Raw genomic sequence first — 26276 nt, 5'->3', positions numbered from 1 at the left:
TCTCTTGTTTTTTTCAAAAGTCTGGGTGTTTTCCATAATAGTTTTACACAGCTAGTTCATTATCAGGTCTGCTGTTAATAAGCTGAATCAATAACTCCAACAAGCTGCGGGATAGGACTGAAGGGAGTGGAGCCATGAGATCTGAAGAGCTTCTCAGGCCCAATTCAAGACTTGTAAGGTCTAAATACGCAGAACGCATGATGCCACTACTATGTGTACAGACATCCAACATTGCAGCAAAAAATGTCCAACCCTCATCCCTCATCTGCCACAGACTCAGACAATAAAAGGCATATTCTAACAATCCTTGATACCATTTTTCTATGTCAAAATATCATGTTCCAATATGAGAACAAAAATACATCATTCAGAAGTTACATTAATAAACACCTGGTTTTTTTTCTTTGCTCACATTTATTCCACGTCTGGCAAACATATTTCTGGTTTGGTAGAAATATAAGTTTGTTTTGCAAATTATTCAGTACAAACATACACTCTCCAAGCACTTTATTAGGTATTTATTAGACTTTTTACTTCTACTGCTGTAGCCTATCCACTTAGAGTTATGATGCGTTCTGTGTTCAGAGATGCTCTTCTGCATACCACTGTTGTAATGTGTGGTTATTTCTGTTACTGTCACCTTCCTGTCAGCTTTGACCAGTCTGGCCCTTCTCCTCTGACGTCGCTCATTAACAAGGCATTTCTGTCTGAAGAACTGCTGCTCACTGGTTTTTCTTGTTTTTTGCACCATTCTTTGCAAAGACTAGCGTGCATGAAAATCCCAGGAGATGAGCAGTTTCTGAGATATTCAAACAACCCTGTCTGCCACCAACAATCATTCCACGGTCAAAGTCACTTTTTTCCCCATTCTGATGTTCAATGTTCAGTTGATGTGAACATTAACTGAAGCTCCTGATGTGTATTTACATGCTTGTGTGCATTGCACTGCTGCCACACAATTGGCTGATTAGATAATCGGATGAATAAGTAGGTGTAATACAGTAAAAATGTTCCTAATAAAGTGCTTGGTGAGTATATGTACATGCTCTGACATTTGCTCAGTCGCAAATTTGTGTGTGCAGTAAATAGTTCTTGAGATATTGACACTTTTTTTTAAGCATCCGATAATCTGCACTTTAACCTGATGTGAATTGTTTTATTACAAATTTTAAATTGTGGAGTACCAAATGAAATCAAGAAAAAATATATGCCTTTGTCCCAAACAATATGGAGCTAACTGCATAAGCTCATTTGTATTTATTACTGTAGGTGTACTGTATTTTAAGCTCTATGCTCTGTTCTAGTGCTTGTGGTCACCCTTATTTGCACTTGGTTTGTAATAATGGCTTGGCTATGTGATACTACAGAAGCATGTGTCAAATAAGTATTCGACAATGTAAATGTAAAGATGGAAAAACAGAACGGATGAGAGAACTATATTCATACACACAGAAAGTTGACCAATGCCAATGACTTATAGGCTGTGACAGTTCTTTACGTAAATCAAGGAAATTACGAGAACAGTGTCATTATTTTGACAGGGCCGGATTCCAGTTATAAAGAGAATCGAGGATGGAAGCAAGATGGTGACCACGGACACCAGAGTGGAGATAAGAAAAGAAATGACTGTGACAGCGCTGTGCCGTGGGGAATGGATGCCCTTCAGATGAAGGAGGTCACATCCATTCTGACTACCAGGGGAGGGGAGAGAGAGATAGAACGAAAGAGCAGCTAAGCAGCAAATAATGAGACTCTTGTGTAACCAATGCTATGATGTCATTGTCTCTCAATTGGAGCGGGAATTAGCTAGAGGCTGCTGTCAGAGCTGGTGCATTGACCATGCCCTCAACAAGATATCAAAATAGTCTTCCGACTAGTCCAATAGGATACAGAGCTGGACCTTGTATAAACACTTCACTTCTAAAACTAAAAAAATAGAACCATAATGAGATTTTTGTTGGTTTTACATGTTTGCTTATTTAATTTCTCAATAATTCTAGGGTGAGATTAGTTTGTAAATACTCTCTCAATCTCTCAATTAAATAAAATAATATATGCACTTATTAGTTATTATTATTCTAAATATATCATGCACACATTGAGTAATTATACTGTATGCAATTAGAATGAAATGAAAGGAAGTAAAAAAAGGCTAAACCCCCTCTCTCCTCCCCCTGTTCTCTTTGTTTCCTGCTGAGAAGCAGGAACAGAACAATATTACTCACAGTGTGTGGTTTACATAACCTGTTCCTTGGCTGTCCCAATGGGGACGCAAGACGCAAAGGATGCTGCTGGTTTATTCCACTGCTGATAATCTACTTACAGTAGATCTGCTGTAATGCCTGAATGAATTGGGAGTGAGTATCCCCCTGTAGGCTTTATTTATTTTTTATTATATTTATTGCAAATATAAAATGTATGTCTTTATTGTTATCATCATTAAAGGCATTTAAAAGGTGGGAGAGGTAGCATGACATTTTTATATGTCTTTGTCAGTAAAATAGTTTGTTTACATTCTGATTTCTGGCCAGAAAAATATTTGATAATCATTATGGAATTACACAGAGAGCTATATGAGAATGGTAGAATCTACAGGCGAATTTGGAGAGAGCAGAATCAAACAGAATATAACCAGATCTGTTTCACCCTGAGCCAGATGCTTATTGATGGGTACATAGCTCTGCTGAGCACAGCGTGTGTATGCGTGCGTGAACACTAAAGCACCCTGGGAGCCACTGCAGGCCCAAACATCTTACAGGACGCTGTATTTTTATCTGTTTCTTAAATAAGATGTTAATCCCTTTAACCTGGAGCGGATGCATCTTAGCAAGTGGCTTCCCACTCGGCATGTTCTGGGTCACGACGGGCCTTCCCACGCATCCTCTTCACTGGACTGGAGCATTTGCTTATTCCTCCAAGTGTGCCTAATACTGTTTGTGTGTCATTACATTTGTGGTTTGTCTGCATCGGCAGATTCTAACCTCTGGCATGGCATGGAAACTACATCTGGGACAGAACAGGTCGAAGGTTGCCACAGTTTTTTAAAACAGCATGATGATTTTCTTTCAGAAGGCAATTAAACCAGTCTGTTTTTAATAGGGGTTTGGAAAGTTTAATTCAGCCAAGGTTCCATTCAATAGCTACTATATTACTTCCTCCCACCAATATATAAACTGCTGTGACAAATACATCTTCATAATAGTGGCTGTGTCCACTGCATTAGAGATAGGCTTCTCCTGGTATACAGGTGCGGGTCTCATACTGGTAATTGGAAAAATAAATGTCCCAAATACAGTAACACCCAAGGGAGTTGTTCACCACTCCCTTGACTATGAGGAGCAGAAGGCGTCTGGCAGTTGATGGTTTGTGTTTAGGCACCTTTGTGTCGGGACGTAATTTCTGCGGATGGCTGCGGATATGCAGATGCATGAAGTCAGAACCATTAGAGCCTGACCAGAGAGATTCAGACAGATCTGTCTAATGTGTCTCATACGCTCACACTGTATATATAATAACAGTCACACAGCCATCACTGTAGAGGACATCAATGACTACAACAACCGTTTCTCCTCTTCAGTCGTTTGTCCTATTTATTCTAAAAGCCTTTTGAAATGGGAACAGTCACCTTGCACACACTATATTTCACTATATTTCAGCCACTATACTTCACCTTGCAGGCTGAAATATAGTGGCTATTTAACACACATAGAATGGTAAATGGTTGGCATTCATATAGCGCCTTTATCCAAAGCACAATTGATGCTTCTCATTCACCCATTCATACACACACTCACATACTGACAGCGATTGGCTAGAAGCAGCTTTAAAACAAGACATTATGTACATGTATTTTGAATCTATTGTATATAACATGTGTTTAGAGCAATATAAATATGAAATACATAACAATGAGTAATAACAGAGGCCCCTGGACCCAAGAAGAGAATTTAGAGAATTTAGTGTGGTTATATACACTCAGTGACCACTTTATTAGGTAGACCTGCACACCAGCTTGTTAATGCAAATATTTAATCAGTCAATCCTATGGCAGCAACTTAATGCATACAAGCATCCAGATATGGTCAAAGGGTTCAGCTGTCTTTCAAATGTCATATGTCAGAATGGGGATGAAATGTGATCTGTGGAATGATTGTTGGTGTTGTAGGTAGGGTGGTTTGAGTGTCTCGGAAACTACTAATCTCCTGGGATTTTCATGCACAACAGTCTCTAAAGTTTGCAGAGAATGGTGCAAAAAACATAAAACATCCAGTGAGCAGCGGTTCTGTGGGCAAAAACTCCTTGTTAATGAGAGAGTATCTAACCTGCATAAAACAATGTATTCTGGGGGAAAACACAAGCAGGTCAAAATGCAAGAAAAACAGAGCGGAGGTCTGTCTGGTTACATCATAAAAACAGGCTGATGCAGAGGAGAAAAAGCTGAAAAGAAAGAAAATAAGGAAATAACCATCTTCATCAGAAAAGACATGGAACTTCCCTTGGTGACACAGGACAATGGTGTGTGAGAGAGAGAGAGAGAGAGAGAGAGAGAGAGAGAGAGAGAGAGAGAGAGAGAGAGAGAGAGAGAGAGAGAGAGAGTAATGGTAATGGTAATGGGGTCATCTTCACCTCTGTGTTATACAACAAATATTTATTTATTTAGGAGCAAAGACTGTAATTGTCTTTGTGTGGGTTCACCTGTGTAAACATGGTCCTCCATGAAGGCAGGATCCAAATGTGTTGGGCCATTGAGCAAGGCCCTTAACCCCACATTGCTCCTGGGGGATTGTCTCCTGCTTAGTCTAAGCAATTGGAAGTCACTTTGGATAACAGCGTCAGCCAAATAACATGGGTCAGTTGTAATGTGTGTGGGAATGGCAAATTTAAGCTGTTAAATATGTTATTTTGTGGTAAACTGCAACCACATCCTCATGCCTTCAATGACATTCTACATACAATGCTGACCTCTGTTGTTCTCAGAGTGAATTACATTATGACTACAATCTTTTAAAAAAACACTCATCTCCCCATTTTTCTGCCAGTGCTGGCAGCCAAAGATACAGTAAATAACCAAAATCTGCACATTGCTTATTCATTCATCTGATTCTGTACAGACTGGCAAAGCAAATGTTCACCCAGGTCACAGACATCAGGAAGTCATGGCATGCAAAGGATGTGCAACCAAATACAATCTCAAACATTCAAATGGGGGACTACATATAAAACAAATTCAGCAATTACTATATGGTGAATCCAAATTGTCTGCACTTGGACCATGTATGGATTGTTTGATTGAAGTAAGTAAATATACTCTTTGCAGATATGTCTGTCTTGATTTGCTTAGTTGGCCTACTGACACCTACTGGATGAGATTGGAAACTTATGATCAGTGATGTGTGAATGAACACAATATGTAATGTAAAATAGGACTTGTTTGGTATGTAATGTGGATATGTAAAGATATGTAATATGCAATTGACAACAAAGAACCGTCTCCTAGACACACAGAAAGACTTGAATCCCATACTCCCAAATCTCAGAGCAAACTTGTCAAATTTGTTTCTTCATCCAAATCATCCACATCTTCTCAACCCCATACCCAGAAGTTATTGAAGGAGCGACTGACCTTGGCTACCAAAATTTGTCACAAAATTAATGTTTCTCTGTTATCAGGATATGTTCACATAGCAGAAATTAAGTGGGATTTGGATTCCACTGTCCTGGCTAAGGCCTATTTCAAACCTTTCATTCTTTCTTACAGGGTAACAAAGTGCATGTGAGGTTTCAGTCTGGGTTGAGGAAGATAGCCCTTGCCTTCGTAATGAATAATCATTTTCTCTCCCTCAATTCAAAAATAAGTTGGTATTAAACTCTGTAGCTTGAATCTTGTCTTTCTGATATATCAGAGTTTGATAGGGTAACAAGGATAAGTTAGGGTAAGTGATCAGACTATTCCAGGGTACCTCAAGAATCTGAATATCTACATATATTCTTCCAAGATTACTTTGTTCTCAAGATGCTGGCTGTTTGAAATTCAAAGTACAATTACAATGGGAGGTAGAGCCTTCTCTTACAGAGCTCCTATTTTATGGAATAATCTCCCTAGGCATATCCAGACTTCAGACACTCTTTAGATGTAGGCTTAAAACATAACTGTCAATCGATGTATAGCTCCGGAGACGGTTGGCAAGTAAGGCTAGTGGTTATTTAGAACCAGGACTGAAGGCACTGAGGATGCATCAGAGCTTGCCCACCCTTCTTTTCAGAACTGATTTACTACAGACAAATTAGTAGGTTTTCGAACATGAAATAATCGTTTCAGGTCCTGACACAGCATCTCAAACAAGTAGCATCGCCACAAACATTAGCGAATGAATTGGCAATTAACATCACCGAGTGCAAAGTAGAATATCGTATTTGGAAGTTTATTTAATGAAGGTATTCAAATATTTATAATATGCTAAGTTAACTAACTTGCAACATTTTACTACACTAAAAATATGCCGCTTGAGACTTTTCCAAATAGATAATTATTTTTAAATAAATAACATTGAAGTAGGCCTACATTTTCATAATTTGACATATTCATCGACAAAAACGTAAAGGTATCTGCATATTTTATTGCCAAAGAACGCTCAACAACCACAGAACAAACATTAGCCTAGTAGTTAAGCTTAGCTAACCTTTGGTCGCCCGGAATAACTTCCTAGCCACACCTTTTCCTGTAGTCGTCACCCTGAGACGCTCAGAAATTTATATATTTTTTGGTTATCATGTTTTGACGTTAAAAAGAAGTAACCTGTATGGTTTTGTTGATTGTATAATTTAGTGAAAATAGAAATAAGAAGAGAAAAAAGTCATTTAGATAAACTAGATCGTACGTGACTGGAAGACGTGTGGAGTCTAGCCTATAGCCTGAAGTTATTTTGCGGATATCCGCAAATGCCCTACAGTCTGTAACACTCGTTTTTCTATTACTAGGCTACTTCAACTCAATTTTATGATATACCATATGCAGAAATACGCATACTAGCTACTAAAAGAGCAGACCTCTTCCCCGAGATATTATGCACTCCTGAGTGTAGAGACCTCTCAATTCTGTAATAAATGATGAAGGTGTACAGCACTAAACATAGTTTTCCAAGACAAATATCCACGTCCCGTTTATTGTAATTGCAGGCAAATAAAATCTTTAGGCAGGTGAAGTTTTTGTTGTGCTTATTATTATTATTGTTGTTGATGATGTTGTTGTTTGAATATAAGTTAGCTGTTTGAAGTCAAATACTTACCTTGACATCAGGGTAACTCAGACCTACTTGATGGCTCCGAAAACATTAGCAGAAATATATTTATGTGCTGACAACCAATATGACAGAATGAGGCTACACACATAATAATATGCTGATATACTATAGCTACGTTTGAAGATCAGCGCATTATATCTTTAAACGTAGCGTCACGAATATAAAACATAAATCCACCCGACCGCTCCGGTTTAGTGAACCTACGGACTCGTGAAACTAGGCCAGTGCTGAATTACATCTGACGTGTGTTAGCTGCTGTAGTGGTGACGTGTCTCTAAAAGTGATTTCTTTTCGGAGCGGAACGGCGAGCCGGTGCCATTCAGACTTGACTGATCCAGTACACCGGGACCATTAACACGCTGGGATCCACACAAAGGGCACCATGGGCAGTGAGTACATTTCCTGGATATGTTAACCAAACCATAGGATCGTATTATGACAGGGAAATGCGATGAATAGCTTTATTTATTATAAAACATTTCATTGAAGGTTTCGGAAATCTACCGTTAAAGCATGGGATAGGCGGAGGCCATTTTTTGTTTTCAACTAGACTAGATCAAGCTAGGTAGAGCTTTAACATGTATAGTTGGCTGCCGTAAAATATTATCACGTATACATAATAGTTACAAACTACGTACGAATCGTGTGATTTATCTAGATATCAAGGTAATGGTTAGAGATTACAAATGGCTAGCTATGTTTCGACAATGGTGGAGTGGAGAACATTTGCGCTAGGCTAACGTCCTGCTCTCAACATAAAGGTTATTTCCTGATTCCTCATATTAAACTAACGTTAGCTAGGTAGCTAACTAACTTCTGTGTTTGTGGCAAGCTAGCCTCTAAACAATTAATTAGATGACTTGATACGTAAAGAATTACTCCACTGCAACATGATCGTTTCAGTGGTCGTAGCTAGCTTGCTTGCTAACTTAGTGGAGGCAGATCATTTTGTTAGTGTTACAATACGATCCTGCTAGTTAGATAAGGTGTTATACTAGTCAGCCATTTTTATTCGTTGATTTCTGTAAATGTGCATTGTTTATGCACAGGTGAACATTTAGGTGTTGGATTCAAGGTTGTAAGACTGATGACGTAGCTTAGCGTTGAATCTGCACTAGCTGTATGGCCCAGCTGGTTTGCACCCAAAGTTGGCAAACCGTTAGCCAACTAGATTTTCTCCTGCTTTAAGAATTGTATGTGGAATTTTCACTTTGTTTCTGATAACCGTTTTCATATGGTGACCGTTTTATTACCAATGTTATTGTGATAAAATTGTTCTTTCGATCACGCCATTTGTCCAATGCTGGCTTGGCTGTTGTGTGCCACGTCTCCTTGCGTCTGAAAAGACTGCTTGCTTTTCAGTTTGAAATTTTTTGATAAATGGTCCATGCAATGTTTATGCGATACAGGCTAGATGGCTAGGTCTAATTCTTTTGAGGAACAATAAATACTGTTTTCTTTGTTTTTCAGTAAAATTTTTGGAAGTAATAAAACCGTTCTGTGCGGTTTTACCTGAAATTCAAAAGCCAGAAAGAAAGGTAAGTTAGTTATGCATTCACACTTTACTCCTCCTTTCATGACCCGTTACAACCGCGTTACACGGGTGTTCACTCTTGTGCAAATGTTTCATTTCCCTTCAGATTCAGTTCAGGGAAAAGGTACTATGGACTGCCATCACACTCTTCATCTTCCTGGTCTGCTGCCAGGTACGTAGCCAGTCGCTGTCAAGTAATCGTACGGATAGCCAATCAAATATCAGATGGATTGTACATATATAGGCAGATTTGTGGGAATATTTGGACGTTCTGTGATGAAGGCAAGATTTGTGTAGCATTGTATTTCTAGTCTTGAAGAGTCCATTCTTCTCTCCTTTAGATCCCCCTCTTTGGGATCATGTCATCGGACTCTGCCGACCCGTTCTACTGGATGAGAGTGATTCTGGCATCCAACAGAGGTGTGTTCTTAATTATCTTCAGTGCATAACCATAAATCACCCGTTTTAATACTGCCTTTAATATTTTTTCATGGCCATAGGTGGGAATTGGAGTTTTAGGGCATACCCATAAAAAAAAAAAATAAAAAAAAAGGGGCCATCAAGCTAGATTTCACACAGATACTGTGAAACATTTTGGTGTTTTAGTATACTACGTTGAGTATACTCATAGTTTATATAGTATTTGCTGTTTGATATTTTGTCATTTGGTTACATTTTCAGCTGGCAGGAGAAGAAAAAAAAAATGCCTCCAGCCAAAATTGAATGTTTTTTTTGTGCTGCAGCCTGACGTTTTCTTTCATGCTGGGTCCTGACCTGGCTGTTCTACAGATTCATGGCTGGATTTTGCTTAATCTTGTTTTGTTTCGCTTGCCCTAATCTACAGGTACTCTGATGGAGCTGGGCATCTCTCCCATCGTCACCTCTGGTCTCATCATGCAGCTGCTGGCTGGAGCCAAAATCATTGAGGTCGGGGACACCCCAAAGGACAGAGCGCTCTTTAACGGGGCACAGAAATGTAAGCCACACCCCTGCACCTATCAATCCAGAAAGACTGCCTAAACTGTTGTTTATTCTGTGGGGTAAATCAATTGGATGTGTTATGGTCCATGCTTGGAAGAACAAATAATTGGAAGATTGTGGGGTATATTACCTACCTGAAGGTCTGGTTAAACTTTTTGGTTGAATTAAAGACCTTTATTTATTTATTTAAATTTCTTTTTGTAGTATCCAAATGCATAATTTGAAAATTACTTCGCTGTTTTGGGACAGTGTCTTTTAAAAGCACCATACTAATATCATTTTACTGATCAAATCACACCCGCCTGTCTGGTCTCCAGATGTGCATTACTAACGTCATTGACATTGGTACTGATGGGTCATTCCAGCTATACTGCTTTTATTTAAGGAAGGGCCTCCCTCATAAATGTGTTTCTGGGGTTTTGGCAGTGTTCGGTATGATCATCACCATCGGCCAGGCCATTGTGTACGTAATGACGGGGATGTACGGGGACCCCTCGGAGATGGGAGCTGGGATCTGCTTGCTAATCATCATTCAGGTGATCTACTTGCCCGCCCTTTTTCATTGGTCGGTTATTACATCCCCTCTTCAGCTAGTGGGGCTTCAGCTGTGCAGTGAGGCAGCTTGCTGACATGTGCTTTTGATTGGCTTTCTCGCCAGCTGTTTGTGGCAGGCCTGATTGTCCTGCTCCTGGATGAGCTGTTGCAGAAGGGCTATGGTCTGGGCTCTGGAATCTCCCTTTTCATCGCCACAAACATCTGCGAGACCATCGTCTGGAAGGCCTTCAGCCCCACCACTGTGAACACAGGCAGAGGTAGGAAATGAATAGATGCAGCTTATTTTTCCCAACGGTTTCTAGAAAGAACGATAATAATTCTACTTGGACATTTTAGTGATCTGAATCAAGGGATTGATTTTGTGTAATTTATCCTTGTTTACTGCTTGATTGTGCATGTGATGATGTGTCCAGCAGGGATATAAGCAGGGTACAGCATGATTGTTGCCCTTCAGAATAACAGGCTGTGACTGCTCTGCAGCAACTCGAAAGTGCAACCAGTCTCTTGTGTTCAGGAACGGAGTTTGAGGGTGCCATCATCGCCCTCTTCCACCTGCTGGCCACCCGCACGGACAAAGTGCGCGCCCTGAGAGAGGCCTTCTACCGCCAGAACCTGCCCAACCTCATGAACCTCATTGCAACCGTTTTCGTCTTTGCTGTGGTCATATACTTCCAGGTCAGCCCTGACCCACTGGAGTCATTGGTCACTCATCAGTATCTATGTTTAAAGTAGATTACTGTGTATGAGATGTATCGCTACTCTTGTTAAATTATGTTAACTGAAGTTGGTTAAGTTAAAACCATGACATGCTTTTTATGTTAGGATTGTTGCATGTCAGGTTTGTATGTTGAAAAAGATACAGCTCTAATGAGATTCATCTTATTTCACGGATTGTGCGCAAATATTGTCAAGCTTATGCTCTCATGTTCACTCTCCACAGGGCTTCAGAGTGGACCTGCCCATCAAGTCTGCCCGCTACCGTGGTCAGTACAACACCTATCCCATCAAACTGTTCTACACCTCCAACATTCCCATCATCCTCCAGTCAGCCCTGGTGTCCAATCTCTACGTCATCTCCCAGATGCTCTCTACACGATTCAGTGGAAACTTCCTTGTCAATCTACTAGGAACTTGGTCTGTAAGTAACATTTTAATGTCTGATATAACTCATAACTCAGTTGGTTTGTTTCTCTGATTACCTGCTATGCACTGTAACCAGGCGTGCTAAGCCACAGAGCATGTTAGGCACTTACTGGAGTGGCATGATTAGTTCCAACGTGGACTAGTCATCGGGATATGCCACCAGTGGTGACACACATACGAGTCATACTGAAGTTTAATGTTGAAGTTGAAATAACTGGTTATTAAAGAGTGACAGCAAGCATTCAGAAACTGTAGAGCGCAGTGAACTGACGATTTTGGGCTTTTGCACACAGGACACTTCCTCTGGAGGTCCAGCACGTGCCTACCCTGTCGGTGGGCTGTGCTACTATCTTTCGCCGCCAGAGTCGTTTGGCTCGGTACTGGATGACCCGGTCCATGCGGTTATCTACATTGTCTTCATGCTGGGGTCCTGTGCTTTCTTCTCCAAGACTTGGATCGAGGTTTCTGGGTCGTCTGCCAAAGACGTGAGTTTCCACTTCCATGTGCACTGATAATGCAGTTGCAGCTATTGTCCCTGTTGTGTGAGGTTGCAAACCTGTGGGTAGGGATTGGGTTTAGGAAGGGCTGTGGAGTCTGGGAGGGAATATTCTGTGTGATGGACGTGTGTATTTTTGTATCTGACGGTCACCCTGTATTTGTGTCCAACAGGTAGCTAAACAGCTGAAGGAGCAGCAGATGGTGATGAGAGGGCACAGGGAGACCTCCATGGTGCACGAACTCAACAGGTAAAGAACGACTTCTCTACAACAGTGGCAGTTCCCTTTCTTTTCCCTGTGATCAGAGAATTATAGGACTCTGTATTTTGCTTGTATTTTGCTTTCAGATGTAAAACTTGGACTGGGAATATAATAATGGTTCTCAGGGTTGCGTAACCCTGTGGCTGTGTGCAGTTATGCATGTTTTGGAAAGAAATGAAAGGTGGTTCCACTAATGGGGAGGAGGTGTTGTTCCATCCAGCCCCCGACACGCAGCTGGCGCGCAGGAATGATGTTTGGCAGGTGTTCTCCGCCAGCCCTGTGTCTGACTCTGCTCCTTTCTGTGCGCAGGTACATCCCCACCGCTGCAGCCTTTGGTGGCCTTTGCATCGGTGGGTTGTCAGTCATGGCTGACTTCCTGGGTGCCATAGGCTCGGGCACGGGTATCCTGTTGGCGGTCACAATCATCTACCAGTACTTTGAGATCTTTGTCAAAGAACAGAGCGAAGTGGGGAGCATGGGGGCCCTGCTCTTCTAAACCCCTGCCCCTGACACACCAGACAGACGCCACCACTTGTCTCTTGTATTGTTTTTTAGTTTATTATTCACGCACAGTCAGTGTTCTTCTGCCTCCTGGAGAACTCTTTTGAACGTTTTTTTGTTGTTTTTTTTTCCCTAGAAGCCCTGTGGGCAGATATACAAACGTTCAAGTGGGATCTCTCTGGGAACGAGGGGCACCCTTGTGTCCATCCTCCCTCCCCTGTTGCCTGTCCTGTCCCAAAAGCATAAAGCCACACTCCTGCCCCCACATTGCTTCTTCATACTTGGCACCACGTTTTGATTAGATTTTCTTGAGTTTCATTTTGCTCTGGAAAACATGCCTAAAAGCACAAGTGGTCAGCTGGTTGACTGGGATTGGGTCCTGGATGGCATTTTGGGCGGCAGCTGTCTCCAGACTGGGTCTGAGGCTGTCGTCAGTCCTGTTCATATCAGAGCCCGACTTTGTTTCAGTCAACATATGCTTCCTTTGAACAAGAACTTCTCATGGCTTCAAAGCCTTTTACATCCACACCCCCAAAAATGTTTTTGGGATGATGGGGAGGACAAGTGGCTCTTGGCTTCCTGCTATTGTCTGCCAAGGAATACCTTCACCCCTGGTCATTCCGGTGAGGTCTGTACCTGGGAGACTTTGGTGAAAAACCGCAGTTGTGGTTATTTCAGGTTGTTTTTAATGGGTGAGGAGAGTGGTGCCAGAGCGGTTTCATGTTGAAAGTGAAACTGCGTCTCTGAATTGCATCCACTTTTTTTTAGAATGGTGATTATAAAAGAAACAAGTGCAGATACCCTACAAATCTCTATCCTGGTTTCTGTTTTTTGTTTTTGTTTTGTTTGTTAGTTTTTCTTTTCATTTTCCAAATGTAAAACACACAGGTCTTATCAAGTACACAGTACGTCTTTTTTATTTCAGTCCAGGTAAAGGGAAGTGTTTTGTTGGTCACAAGGTCCTTTGTCTCTGACGTAATTGGCCTTGTGCAGCAACATATTCTGCCTGGCAGAGGCTGGAGGGTGCGTGGGTCAGGTAGGGGAGGGGTGGGGGTTGTTTTTGTTTTTATTTGCTGCATTGGATATAACTGTATTATTAAAGAAAGGAAAAAAACAAGCAAATTCTGACATCATGGATTTTTTTTTCTGTATATATCCATTGTACTCATTATTCTTCCACTGTAAAATAATTTTTGAATGTGTAAAGATAAGAAAAACCTGCTTTGAACAAATGCAATCTGTTTAAATAAAAATGATAAAAAAGGCCATGGTCAATAAAAGCTACTTTGGGGAAATAAATGTGCAGTTAACCATTGCCATTTCTTCCATTCAAGTCCTGTGGGCTTGATGACCACCAGCATACAGTCTGCATGATTGCCTTTGTATTCATAAACTTGATCATTCATTTTCTGTCTCACTATGTGGGGGAATGTTGATGCATGGGAAGCTTGAGGAACTTTAGAACTGTGTAACTGCTAAACTTAATGCATGGGACTTATTCACATTTCCAGAATTATTCACATTCCCATGAAGACAATTTCCACATTCAATTGCAGTCTAGGTGAATATACCCTGGTCAAATGATACCATTTTGGACAGTACTTTTGAATTTAACAATGTATTCATATTGAATTAATTACTGATGATTCAGTACCGAGCCGCCCAGAATTTTCATTCCTATTCATCCGTTCATATTTAGTTACTGAGTACCCATGCTCTGATGACAAAGAAGGCCCCAAAGTCAAATATGGCAGCCTCCATGAAGAGGCTTCATTTGTCATTGTGCAGTTCCCATTTTTCAGCCTCATGATGACCTGCCTTACTGCCTCTCTGGCCAATGATCAGACTATGGTAACAGTCTCCAATGGCAATTGCTATACCTAGAACTTTTTTTAAGGTTTCTTGTGGATGCTGCAAGAACACACAGATGAGCAGCCAACTGCCCAATTACTTTTGGCAGCCTAAAATGGGGAGACTACATATACAAAACATTAAGCCCTAAGATCACCCAATTTCACAATTCTTCCCTCCATTGCAATTAGGTAGGAATTGATCCCATACATTTTGAAATATGGCGGGTGGTCTATTTTAAAAAAGAAAAAGAGGAGTATTCTGGAGTATGTACCAAGATATTGAGCTTATAATAAGGAAATAGAGAAATCTGAATGTATTTTGGTTACGGATGGGAAGGATATGTGTGCTTTTTAAAAGGATAAATAAATTCCAACTCAATTATTACGTACATCCGGTGGGTGGCGGTAATGCACTTCTGAGGTTTCTATATGCCGTTAAACAAAACTAAAGAAGAAGAAGAAGGTCGTGTGGCCAAGGCACAGCGTGCAAGCGGCACAAGCCGGGTGAGGGGAATTGTTTGGCCTGTTTGGTCGCTGGTACTGACCACTGACTCAAATAACTGCTGAGACTGGGACCGACAGGGATCACATTGCCACGGCGACGGATAGACATCCAAATTGACAGATATGTCGCACTGCAAGCAGGAAGGTACGCCTTGATTATATACATTTACCGAACATTTAAGGCCATGGCAATGACATTGAATATCTTAAAGTTAGCTTGCTAGCTACCTACCTGGCCGAATATGTAAACATGAGTTTTAATATTGAGCATTCTAGTGCAGATGATCACTGGTTAGCTAGGTAATGTTTCTACTAAACCAATTACTTGTGGCCACCGTTATAAAGTCATTAATGTATAAAATAACTAGCTAGGAATCCTGCCAGGTTCTGAATGCTACCTCATTGGTTTTAATATCGACCCTAGTTGGCTACCTACGCTCATACTTTCTGACGATGACTGACTTAACTTTTGTAGCATGTAACGCTTGCTGGATAATAGTAATTTGCCAAATCGACAAGATGGGACGCCAACGAAATTGCGTTATGGGCCAGTATGGCTGGAATATGGCTAATGGTTTCAGATCATAAAGCTGACTCCGTTTAGCTGGCATTGCTCGTTTGGTGAATACACAGTAACTTGGTTGAAATTACCAAGCTAACTGGCTCGGGGGATCTGGGGCTTCAGACTTCGTAATAAGTTGACTTCGAATTTATGCCTTCAAGAGTTAACAGGATTAATAATTTTTTGTTATTGTCTAACGTAATATTTGTATTGTACAACTCGCAGAGCAAGCTAGGTAATGGCAAACCTTGTTAGTTTCTACTGTTCGATTTTGTTGACTTTAAGTTGGAATTGTTCTAGTGCAAGAAATTAAATACATTTGCATGAATTTGATACATGCAGCAATGTGGTTGGCGTATTGTAAATCACGTGCTAATATTGAGAATCACGTTTGTTCCGCTTGTACTGGCAGGTAAAGATCGAATAATTTTTGTGACCAAGGAGGATCATGAGGCGCCCAGTAATGCTGAGCTGATTGCCGATGACCCTAATGACCCCTATGAGGACCATGGTGAGTACAGACTTTCGCAGTAGTTGTCGATCTGTGGTTGTATGTGATTTCCATTAAAACCAGTTGTATATGCATCGAAACATTTGGTTTCTGTGTATGGTTTGTTTGAGAGAGCTTTTTACTGTTGCCTCTTCCCCCAAAGGTCTGATCCTGCCCAGTGGAGAGATAAACTGGAACTGCCCGTGCTTGGGTGGCATGGCCAGTGGGCCCTGTGGAGAACAGTTCAAAGCAGCCTTTTCCTGCTTCCACTACAGCACAGAGGATGTGAAGGGGTCAGACTGTGTGGACAGGTTCCGGGGCATGCAGGAGTGCATGCAGAGGTACCCTGAGTTGTACCCTCAAGAAGATGACAATGAGAATGCCCCTACACAAGGTGGTGATGAGGGCAGGGTGGCCGAAGCCACACCCTCCACTGACGACTCAAACCCTTCTTTGACCTCTGGACCTGGTTCAACACCCTTGTCAGAAGATGCACCTTCCACATCCAGCACAGTCTCCAGCTAAAACCCAAGCACCCCTCTCTGTTACGCCCCTTGCCTGCTTGTGCACCCCGTTGCATTGGGACTTTTTTGAGTACAGGCGGATCAGTTTTAAAGCCCTCTTGACTCTTCTGGGTGCTTTTATATTTAGAAGAAGATCCTCGCATGTTAGGAGAGCATTTCCTTTGTTTCGGTCTATCTGTCAGGGAAATTCAAACCCGGCCCTGGGGAGGAAATAAAAGGCTCACTAACAGTGCTTACTGAAATTACTATGCACCAGGGGTCCTGCAGGATTGAGCTGCTAGAAGGAAGGAGGGGAAGGGGAGAGCCATAGGAGTCAATGGCACTTACAGTAAAATGTTACAGTAAAACATTATAATTCAAAGGGGTTTCTACCACTTTTGGGTTATTATCCCCATGTTTCTGATGGGCTGAAGAGCTTGGTCTAAGTGGCAGTCAGTTTATCAACCAGTTGCTGGTCTGTTTTCTTGTGTTCACCACACCTGCTGTACTGTGACTGTTACTATGGTCACGTGGAAGTTACTGGTCTTAACACTGAATGTTTGAGTCTGCATCTTGAGGAGGAGCATGAGTGGTCTGCTGTGGGTACTCACACCTGTCCTGGGGGAGTGGAGGATGGAGGAGATTCTGTACCAATTGGTCTAACGCTGTGCATCAAGAAAAGAGAGCCTTTAATCTGGGAGATCACTCATGGTTTTGCTTCACACATTTTATTGTATATTCCTTTTCAAAATAATCACCACCTAAAGCCTTAATGAATTGTTAATTCTCAGATCCTGTCGCTGACATAGTAAAAGGTATTGCTTACATAATGTGAAGTAACCCCTGCCCCTAATATCAGCATGTAATTAGTTTCAGCATGAGTTTCACTCGGAGTAATACTTCTCTGTGGCCTGCACCCATGAGCCCAGGCACAAAATACAGTTTCCCTCCTGTGGTGCAACTCATTCATGAAGTGGGCTAAATTAAGAAGGAGACCTTTGGCCCTCCTGGCCTCACACGCTGGTGTCTGACCGTCCTTTCCCAATACCGCACCCATGAGAAATGTGCTTATTGTCAGTGTCCCAGATTTCCCCTAGGTCATGGCTGAAGCTGCTTCACTTAAACAAGCTGAGGCTGATGAGAACCTTCCTGTATATGAAGCCTCAAGTTTCATCGGGTAGATGGCTATCCAAAATGGCCTTTGTCCCTGTGACTTGTTGCCGTGGTGAACGTGGGCTACGGGCATGGGTCGCCTGGTTCGGATGTCTCTGTCTGGCCTCAGTGTGGCTTGTCTGTAGTGTTTTTCTGCTCTCCCGCAGGGCCAGGTCAGTCAGAGGCACTGCCCGCGTGTCCATACGGGACAGGGTCAGGGGCAGCTTTGTCGCAGGCCCTTAGTCACCTGATCGCCCAGCCAAGGTCTCCATGGCAACACCACACTCTGCATGGTCACCAGCAATCGTCCCGACTTGGTCTCCTCTGGCCCAGCCAGCAGATAGTCCACACCTGGTGAGAATGGACAGGATGTATATGACTTTTATGGATGTCAGTCAGAGCAGGCAATGTCAGCTGATACAGCAACATGTGCAAATGGGTTATGTAAGTGGATAGTGTCTATATGAGAATGGTGTGCAGTGGGTGTTGGGAAGCGGAGGAAGGGGAGACGTTTTGGTTGGGGTGTCGTTTTGGGTGAACGTATGGGGGTACCTGGGTTGAGGATGGGACAGGTGCACCCACGGCTGGTCCAGGACAGGGGATACACGGTGTGGGTGCCTTGGGTCAGTAACACCTGTCCTGAGCGCAGGACCTTGCGGACCTTTACCCTCACCTCGGCGTGACTCCCCTTGTCATGGGCTGACAGCACAGTGGCCCTAATCACTGTTAGACACACACACAGTGCACATGAATAAGTGCATGCCAATGTCTAATATACTCCGTATTCAGTACAGTACAGACGGATACCTACATATGATTGCCACAGTGCTTCAATAATGCGGCCTGTGTACATTGATTAATGAACCAAGACTGTTCATTGTTCATTATTTTCAGAATTACATATTCCGCAATGTAATCCATTAATGTTAATACTTTTCAAAGTATATCATGGCTCTTTCGTATCAATACGCTAATAATGTGTGATCCATTCATCAGCACATTGAGTAGATTCATATCAATATACCAGCAATATTCACATTAATTCAAAATAATGGCCTTAATTCATCATGGCTGTCACATGTTCATATCACCACCAGCGCATAACATGCCATCATATAAAGCATATTTGTTCCTTGTACCGTAGGTGTGCTTCATCCTGCAGAGTTCAGTGAGGCTTCTGAATTTCTTCTCCTTACAGGTGCATTTCCCTGGTAGAGAGGGGATGTCACTCACAACACAAGCACACCACTGCACAAGCTCAGTGTCAGCACTTCTGTTAGACCAGCACCTTCACCCAATATTGCTCTGGCATCTTTCTTTGTCAAAATAAATGTTTGGGTTCCCTCCCACCCTCAAAGCCAACCCCATTTGATGCTGCTCACCCACATGATGAAGAGCAGACATGGCAATCTCCTCTGACCATGCCCCCTCGTTCCCATTGGCCGGGGTGTGTGTGATGTCCGTGATCTTGCCTCCAATAGGAATGTGGTATACGACCTCACGGGGATGACTGTCAATCAGCAATAGAAAGGTTGATGGGAGGGCACTCAAACTCACTGTGAACTGGGTGGACAGCAACACTGCTCAGTTTTACTACTGGAGTGTCTACTGGTGATGTGACAGGTTTCAGGTCTGCTTGTGTTGAGAAGCATCTGACTGGGCAGTCACCTCCCTGTTGAGAGTGGCTGCGTTTCATCTCTCAGGGTCCCCAGGAGCAGTCATTGACACCCCTGCTACAGAAGTATTTCCCAGCCCTGATCCTTTGAGCAGACAATTTATGGTTGATTTTATTCTCGCTGAGCTCTGAGCTACTGTTCACTGATTTCTCTACAAGAAAACGTGATGTAGTGAAACAATTTTGTATTGGTTTTCTCAGTTCTGCTTACAGGTAATCATAAAGGTGCTGTGGGTTGGGAAAACTAGTGGAGCTGTTAATTACTTCAGCATAAGACTCTAAACTATGATGTGTGTGTGTGTAGCACACAGACTCACCTGTCCTGACACTGCCCTGTAAAGGAGTTACAGTTTTGAGGGCACACGCATGGCTTACACCCCTCGTCCCCAAAACCCCAGTGTCCATCGAGGCAGTGGTCACACCTCGTACCGCCGACTCCTGTCCTGCAATGGCAATGTCCACTACGGGGGTGGCACCACAGAGCCTTACCCCTGCCCCTTTCCCTGGCTGGCACTGTGCCCACCGGGTCACACAGGCATCCTGGAAAAAAAGCAGGAAAGAGGTGCAGTGGGCATATATTCCTGTAACCAGCAGGGCATACTAACCTATGCCGTCATTCAGCTGTTTTGTGTGTATAACAGTGTTGGCGTCATGCAATAACCTATTTCCAAACCAAAAATAATAAAAGAAATTCAAATATAAACATCAAAATGTAAAAGAAAATTAAATGTTTTTTCATTTACACAAAGACTTGAACAAACCATTGTTTGCTTAGAGACAACAGTAAACTTTCAATGTGTGGGGGGAAAAAACACAACTGCTAAATGGTTTCTGTATGACACTGAGATATATATTTTGACTCCCCACTCGTTGGTGGGTCATGGGTCATGAGATAATGTGAAGAACACATGGTGCACACCTTTCAGTGGCATTCACATGAATAAAACTCAAAACTATTTGTGTGCTTTTTGTTATTTTGACATATGTTTCCCATTTTTAAGCATGGTGTTTAAGAGGTGGTGGGTCTCACAAAATGTATTCACTCATTTTGTGGGTTCTGGGTTTGAAGGTTTGAGCACTCTTGTTACACTCGGACATTGGCCTCCTCTGGAGTTAACATGAAAAACTACTTAAAGCTGCTGGATAAAATGCTCGTTACTTCCGGCCTCCTCCCTGTCTGACGTACGTGTGCAGGCGTGGGGAGAGGTCAGGGGTTGGGCAGGGTGGCGATGGTAGCCTGGGCGACAGCGCTGGCATCTGCGGCCCTCTGTGTTGTGACGGCAGTTGTCACAGATTCCCCCGCTGGACCCTCCTGAGGACTGCCACACTCGCAGGGAGAAGTGACAGGTGTCTGCATGGCTGTGACACTCGCACTCTGTCCGGAGCATGAGGAAAGAAAGAAGCGGAGACGCAGCTGGGGTGAGGCTGGCGTAGTAACTGGCCATTAGGTCCTGCCAGCAACATTTAGGTGGTCACTGAATCCCTCAAATCTGCTACCTGCTGAAGAACCCTGCATGAGTTTTCTTATCCAGAAAGCTGCACCGTAAGGATCAGACAGTGACCTGGAGTGACTCTTTACTGACTGCACGGTGGGCCAGGCAGGGTGGACACTCACTCTGGCAGACATGGGGCTCCCCACTGCTGCCGTTGGCAGGGCGCCAGGGCCAGTCGTTGAAGAGTGGGGCACATTCCTCACAGTGCTCACCTGCTGTGTGATGCAGACACATGCACCGGGCTTGCACCTGAAACACAGCGCACTGAGCACACCTGAAACGCATCACAGTTACTGTAGCACAGTAGCACAAGTGATGTGTCCTTTGGCTTGTATGGGTCAGAAATTGATGGCAGTATAACTACCCTTTGGAACTATAATGGTGTATTAAGGTGTGTAAGGCACAGGGACTGCAATGCTATTATTTAGACCAGTGGTTTTCGAACTCGGTCCTGGGGGACCCCTGTGTATGCTGTTTTTCATTCAAACCACAGTAGCGATCCCAGAATTTTAATAAGCTGTTCATTTTTCTTAACCCTTTTAGTGTCATGTTAGACCATAAAATCCCAAGAGCTTTTCAACCAATCAAAATGACTGCTATACTATTGTTTTGAGCCCCTATTAAAACCCTACTAAATTTTATAAACCTACACCAAAACCCATTTGGATTTTAGTGGAGCCACTTCATATTGGGCTTGGGACTGAAAGGGTTAATCCACATAAAGTCAGAAATTGCTATGCATGAAAAGTGCAATGAAGAAAAGTTCTGGGATTGCAGTTGTGGTTGGAATGAAAACCAGCATACATGGGGGTCCCCAGGGCTGAGTTTGAAAACCACTCAGTTGTGGTCCAGTATTGACTGTGGTGGGACATACTGGAATCAATTACTCACATAATCTTTGTGTTCTGAAATGTTCAATTATTATCCATCTCAGCCCACCCTCCCCCGGTTTTGACTCACCATGTCACCGTGGTGCAGCGCGTCTAGGGGCCCTGAAAGCGGAAGACATCGCTCAGCATGGCCATGACAAAGGCAGGTCCCTCCTGCTAGCAGGGAGTAGATGGCGAACGGTGCCATTTGGCGTGTGGGTAAGGGTCTGGAGGAGTTCAGAGGGGTTGTGGAGGGACTGGAGTGCTCTGTGGCTGGAGGGGAGGGGCAGGACTGGGGCTCTAGCAGGCGGAGGCGCAGGTTGGTGAGGCTCAGCAGGTCCACAGCCTCTCGACTGTAGGGGTCACCCACTCCAGTACCAGGGCCCAGGGCCCGAAAGATCACCTGAAGAGACAGAGGATAATATGGCCCTCATGCAGTGACATCATGTCACCACCTGAAGAAGTACTGCTGAAAGGCAACCCAACATTACACAGTCGGGCTGCCCAACTGTCTACTGTCCTGTAGGTTTTCAGTCCAACTCTTAACAAGCCATCTCATTCAACAGCTATAGATCCTTCTGAGCTGCTGTTATTAGAACTTGTGTGCCAAATAAGGGTTGGAAGGAAAACCTACAGGAAGTTAGATTTCCAGGAACAGGGTTGGGAAGCTCTGTTAGTATGAATGCATATACCTGACTATAGAATTACCAACTTAGATTACAATTTAGAGATTGCAGTACTTGTAAATACCCATGCTGGATGGAAGGGAGGAGATAAAAAGAAACTGCATTATTAAATTAAATGACTTCTTAAAATCATGTTATTAAAGCCAATATCACCACTGTTTTCATTAATATTTAGTTTTTTGGTTATGTGTAAATACATCTATGCATATTTAACGTTTGAGTGGTCATCTGTGGGGGGAAATTCAGCGATCTGTATTATAATGATTCAGATTGAAAACCAAATAAATCAGGCTTCTGTTAAATTTTCCATGTTGCATTTAACCGGGTCATTTGCCAAAGCCAAAGCAATAAAAGTGAAACTAATCTCAAAGGAAATTAAAATATGGTGGTTCTGTTCAGATTTGTTCCCCTCTTGCTATTTTATTACACTCTTGGGAAAAAGTCAAAATGTTCACAAGCAGGTCTCAGTCCTACAGGTCAGTACAAAATCAGTGAAAAACCCCAGAGCTGGCAGCTCTGGCATGAAACCTGCTCTATGAGGGGAAAATGGCAGAAGCTGCTGAACCTGTTTACACCTGATGCGCATGGCGCCATGTTTACCTCTCCCTCACTGCAGGGCGTGGCGCGGGAGTAGCGGGAGGTGCAGGGCGCACCAGGCTGGCTCACATCATCAGGCAGACCGAAGGTCTGGCTGCAGTTGCTCGCAAAGAGTTTGAGGGGCCCCCAGGTTTGGGCAAAGTCACGGGATCGCTCCAGTATCATCACTGCTGGGCGGGGAGAGCGGAAAAGCATGATAAGGTGGGTCAGGCAGAACCGGGCCTCTAGGTCCAGACGGATCTCCTCCTCTCTCACGCCTGCCTCAGACGCCCACCAGGTGCCAGGGTGCAGGAAGGGGTCATCCGCCATGTGGCTAGGGGGGTGGGAAACTGCGCATGGGACGCTCGGAGCAGAGCAGAGAGGAGAAGGTCCACCACTGCTCAGGGTCTGGAGCCTTCTGCCAGTCGCCAGGTTGCCCATTGGGGGGCTGCAGGCACGGTCTTTGCACTGCAAGGCTGAGAGAAGAGGCACAATGTGGAAGAGGCACAACGTGTCGATGTGAAACGTGTCTAAATGTTTGTGCGGTTTTGATAACTGTTATTAAATAAATACAGATTCAAAGTTATTGTAGTTATTTTCTTTTACAATATATACGCAATACACATCATTTACCTATGCTTCATTTCCATTTATCATGACAGGAGAAAATAAGACCGAAAGAACGAGTGGGAAGATTGAGATCCCAGTAAGCTATGTAGCCGAGAAGCAGTGTATCATGTGCATCCGTTGTGTCTTCTTGGGTGAACACTCGGCGCAAGTTGGCGCAACTGTAAAATTATTTTTATTCGGGACCAACGAATGACTGATGCAAGGCCAGGTAATTAGCACATAGGCTCCTTTTGGATAGGAGTGACCATACATTCAAATGTCTTTATAACTGATACCAAATTGTAACGGCATCGGGAATTACCTAGCACAAACTGTCAGTGAGTTTTTAAGTTAACGGAATGCGTTTCTTTAGCCGAATTAATTTTTTGTAATAACGTTGAAAGAATTAAATTATTGTAATTAAACGTAAATTAAGTAGGCTACAACATCACATAGGTATGCATATTCTCTGACATCAATGTTGTGGAGTGAATTTTAAAACAGGTGTTAATTTCCGACATTGTGCCTGTTTCATAGAAAACGAACAGATGTTTGTAGCTATGTTTATCTCGTGCTATTGATTATTCATATCCAACAACCATCGTATCTGACCTCTGGCTTAACTAGCAAACCCGCCTTCAAAATAAGTCCACTTACCAGTCCCGCTGTCCATTAGCGCAAGGAAGAGCAGTATATAGTTTCCTGAATGCATCCTAACTTGCACGAGTCCTGAATAATGATCTGCCAACTTTTTCCTAAAGGCTTCCAGGTAGCCTATACATTAGGATTTTTCATACAAATTCGTGCCTGTTTATTATCCCCTGCGGATGTCCACTGTTGGTTTTTGGAGGGTGTGTCTTGCCTTTGCACATTTTGTTTTCTTCCAATGTGACGTAAATTGCATTCAGAAAAAGCGCATCAGTGTCCAGGTGAAGGTTGTAGCAGCCACCTATCAATATCCACGCGTCTGTATATCGCGCTAAACCCGTCGGAGGGTATCCACCAATTTGTACAATCTGCCCATACATGCAGTCGAATGACCTCCTTTCAGAAATGCATGTAGCTTCTGCGCTGATGAATTAGTCTCGCATATAATTCCAGATAATAACCGAAGATTTACTGATTTCCTTTGTGTGAATTTGAATGTTTGTTATTTTTTTTATTTTGCCTAAAAATATGCGTTCTGTTTTTATGATGTAAAACACATAAACTAAAAGAAAGAGGAGAATCGCTCAGCAACAAAAAGAGTACTCCGATATTTCTCTCGTCTTTGCCTTGAAATGTATTGTCTGGTGTGTGCGCTCAAATGAGTTTTTAGTAGTGTTTTGAGTGTGCGTATTAGCGAGCCGTCAGCTGCGTCGGAAGAGCCCCGTGGTGGAATCAAGGAGTACTGCAACAACGCTTGCAGTCACTGTTTCAACCATGCACCGCAAACCAAGGAGAACGGCCAAGTGAATTGGGAAGGGACCCATTCCAGCCCTGCAGAGAGGGAATGACGTGCTGGGTTAAAGCTCTACGAGTGCGCATGAGTGGCGTTTGAGGCTATTCTCGATGATATTTCCGGGAGCTCATCAGCATCGCTAATTCAAAACAGGCCCACATTACATACTAGTGTATGGCTGTCTCACACATTAACTCGAGCCTCTTAATGGACAGGAAAGGGAACAGAATGTAATGCTATTTTTCCTCTGGCCTAAGCGATGAGCAGCAAGAAATTGGACTAAACCAACCCTGTGCAAGAAAATCTGTAGTTTTAAAGGCATCATGGCACTGTGCATCCTAATGGTATGTCCTGTTAGGACACACCAATGTCTTGGGAATGTACTTCGGAAACTGGGAAAATTATACGACTCATTATGGAAGATTGGACCTTGTGGACCAGTACCATCTGTAGTCTCTATCCCACCTTTCTTCATCAATTAATTTAGTTTATTTCAGTCAACCGGACGTATATTATATAATTTAATCACTTCCTGTTTCATTAGAGTATAAAAATGAGGTAACAAGCATGCAGAATCCATGTCATCCATCAGCATGGGAAAAGCCGAATAACGATCATCAATTCAGAAGTGACAGATGGTAATTTACCATCACAAATCTGGTAATGGGTACCAAAAAATACGTAAATGGATAAAGTTGAAATCAGAATGAACTTTTTCCTCAATTTAGTCAATTCTTCATAACCATACAAATACGTCTTAAAGTATTCATTTAACACCAGTGAAATTGACTCACTGCCCTTCAAAAATTCCCTCCAAAAGATGCTGCTCTAACTTCCTTTTCAGTTTATCTTTAAACATACCACTTAGCACTGTAAGGGCATATGCAATGGTCGCAAAAACCAATTGCATATTTTCCTCACGGACAGTTAGGAAGATGGTGTGGAAGTCAATACAGAACCAAAAGATCACAGTTTAAGAATGGCAGAGATTGGTTGCATCTTGGGGTCACCTAGTCTCTAAAAACAACCACAAAATGGCACCTCCATACCAACAGAAATACACAAAAATCCATCCAGAAATGGTGAAGTG

At 42.8% G+C, this 26276-nt stretch overlaps 3 protein-coding genes across 3 annotated transcripts; 2 read left to right on the top strand and 1 right to left on the bottom strand.

Moving 5' to 3' along the window:
- The first annotated feature begins 7531 nt into the window (after window positions 1-7531).
- On the top strand, window positions 7532-14072 carry LOC133109997 (protein transport protein Sec61 subunit alpha-like 1). Its single transcript, XM_061219803.1, has 12 exons — window positions 7532-7690; window positions 8772-8839; window positions 8942-9007; window positions 9177-9255; window positions 9680-9811; window positions 10243-10352; window positions 10475-10628; window positions 10886-11046; window positions 11312-11509; window positions 11808-11999; window positions 12184-12260; window positions 12582-14072. The coding sequence occupies exons 1-12, from the start codon at window positions 7684-7686 to the stop codon at window positions 12766-12768; spliced, it is 1431 nt and encodes a 476-aa protein (XP_061075787.1). The 5' UTR covers window positions 7532-7683; the 3' UTR covers window positions 12769-14072.
- Window positions 14073-15056: 984 nt separating this feature from the next.
- chchd4a (coiled-coil-helix-coiled-coil-helix domain containing 4a) lies at window positions 15057-23722 on the top strand. The gene is made up of 3 exons (XM_061219841.1): window positions 15057-15275; window positions 16105-16203; window positions 16346-23722. The coding sequence occupies exons 1-3, from the start codon at window positions 15254-15256 to the stop codon at window positions 16705-16707; spliced, it is 483 nt and encodes a 160-aa protein (XP_061075825.1). The 5' UTR covers window positions 15057-15253; the 3' UTR covers window positions 16708-23722.
- Window positions 17408-24418, bottom strand: si:dkey-202e22.2 (netrin-4). Its single transcript, XM_061220078.1, has 10 exons — window positions 24403-24418; window positions 23161-23612; window positions 21966-22277; window positions 21128-21254; window positions 20699-20887; window positions 19830-20052; window positions 19220-19347; window positions 18977-19045; window positions 18390-18560; window positions 17408-18188 (listed from the first exon to the last, which is right to left on the bottom strand). The coding sequence occupies exons 1-10, from the start codon at window positions 24416-24418 to the stop codon at window positions 18052-18054; spliced, it is 1824 nt and encodes a 607-aa protein (XP_061076062.1). The 3' UTR covers window positions 17408-18051.
- Window positions 24419-26276: the final 1858 nt, after the last annotated feature.

This window comes from Conger conger, chromosome 14, assembly GCF_963514075.1.
Source record: "Conger conger chromosome 14, fConCon1.1, whole genome shotgun sequence".
Lineage (NCBI taxonomy): Eukaryota > Metazoa > Chordata > Actinopteri > Anguilliformes > Congridae > Conger > Conger conger.
Note: the sequence above shows the minus strand (reverse complement) of the source record. Positions and strands in the feature narration are given on the sequence as shown.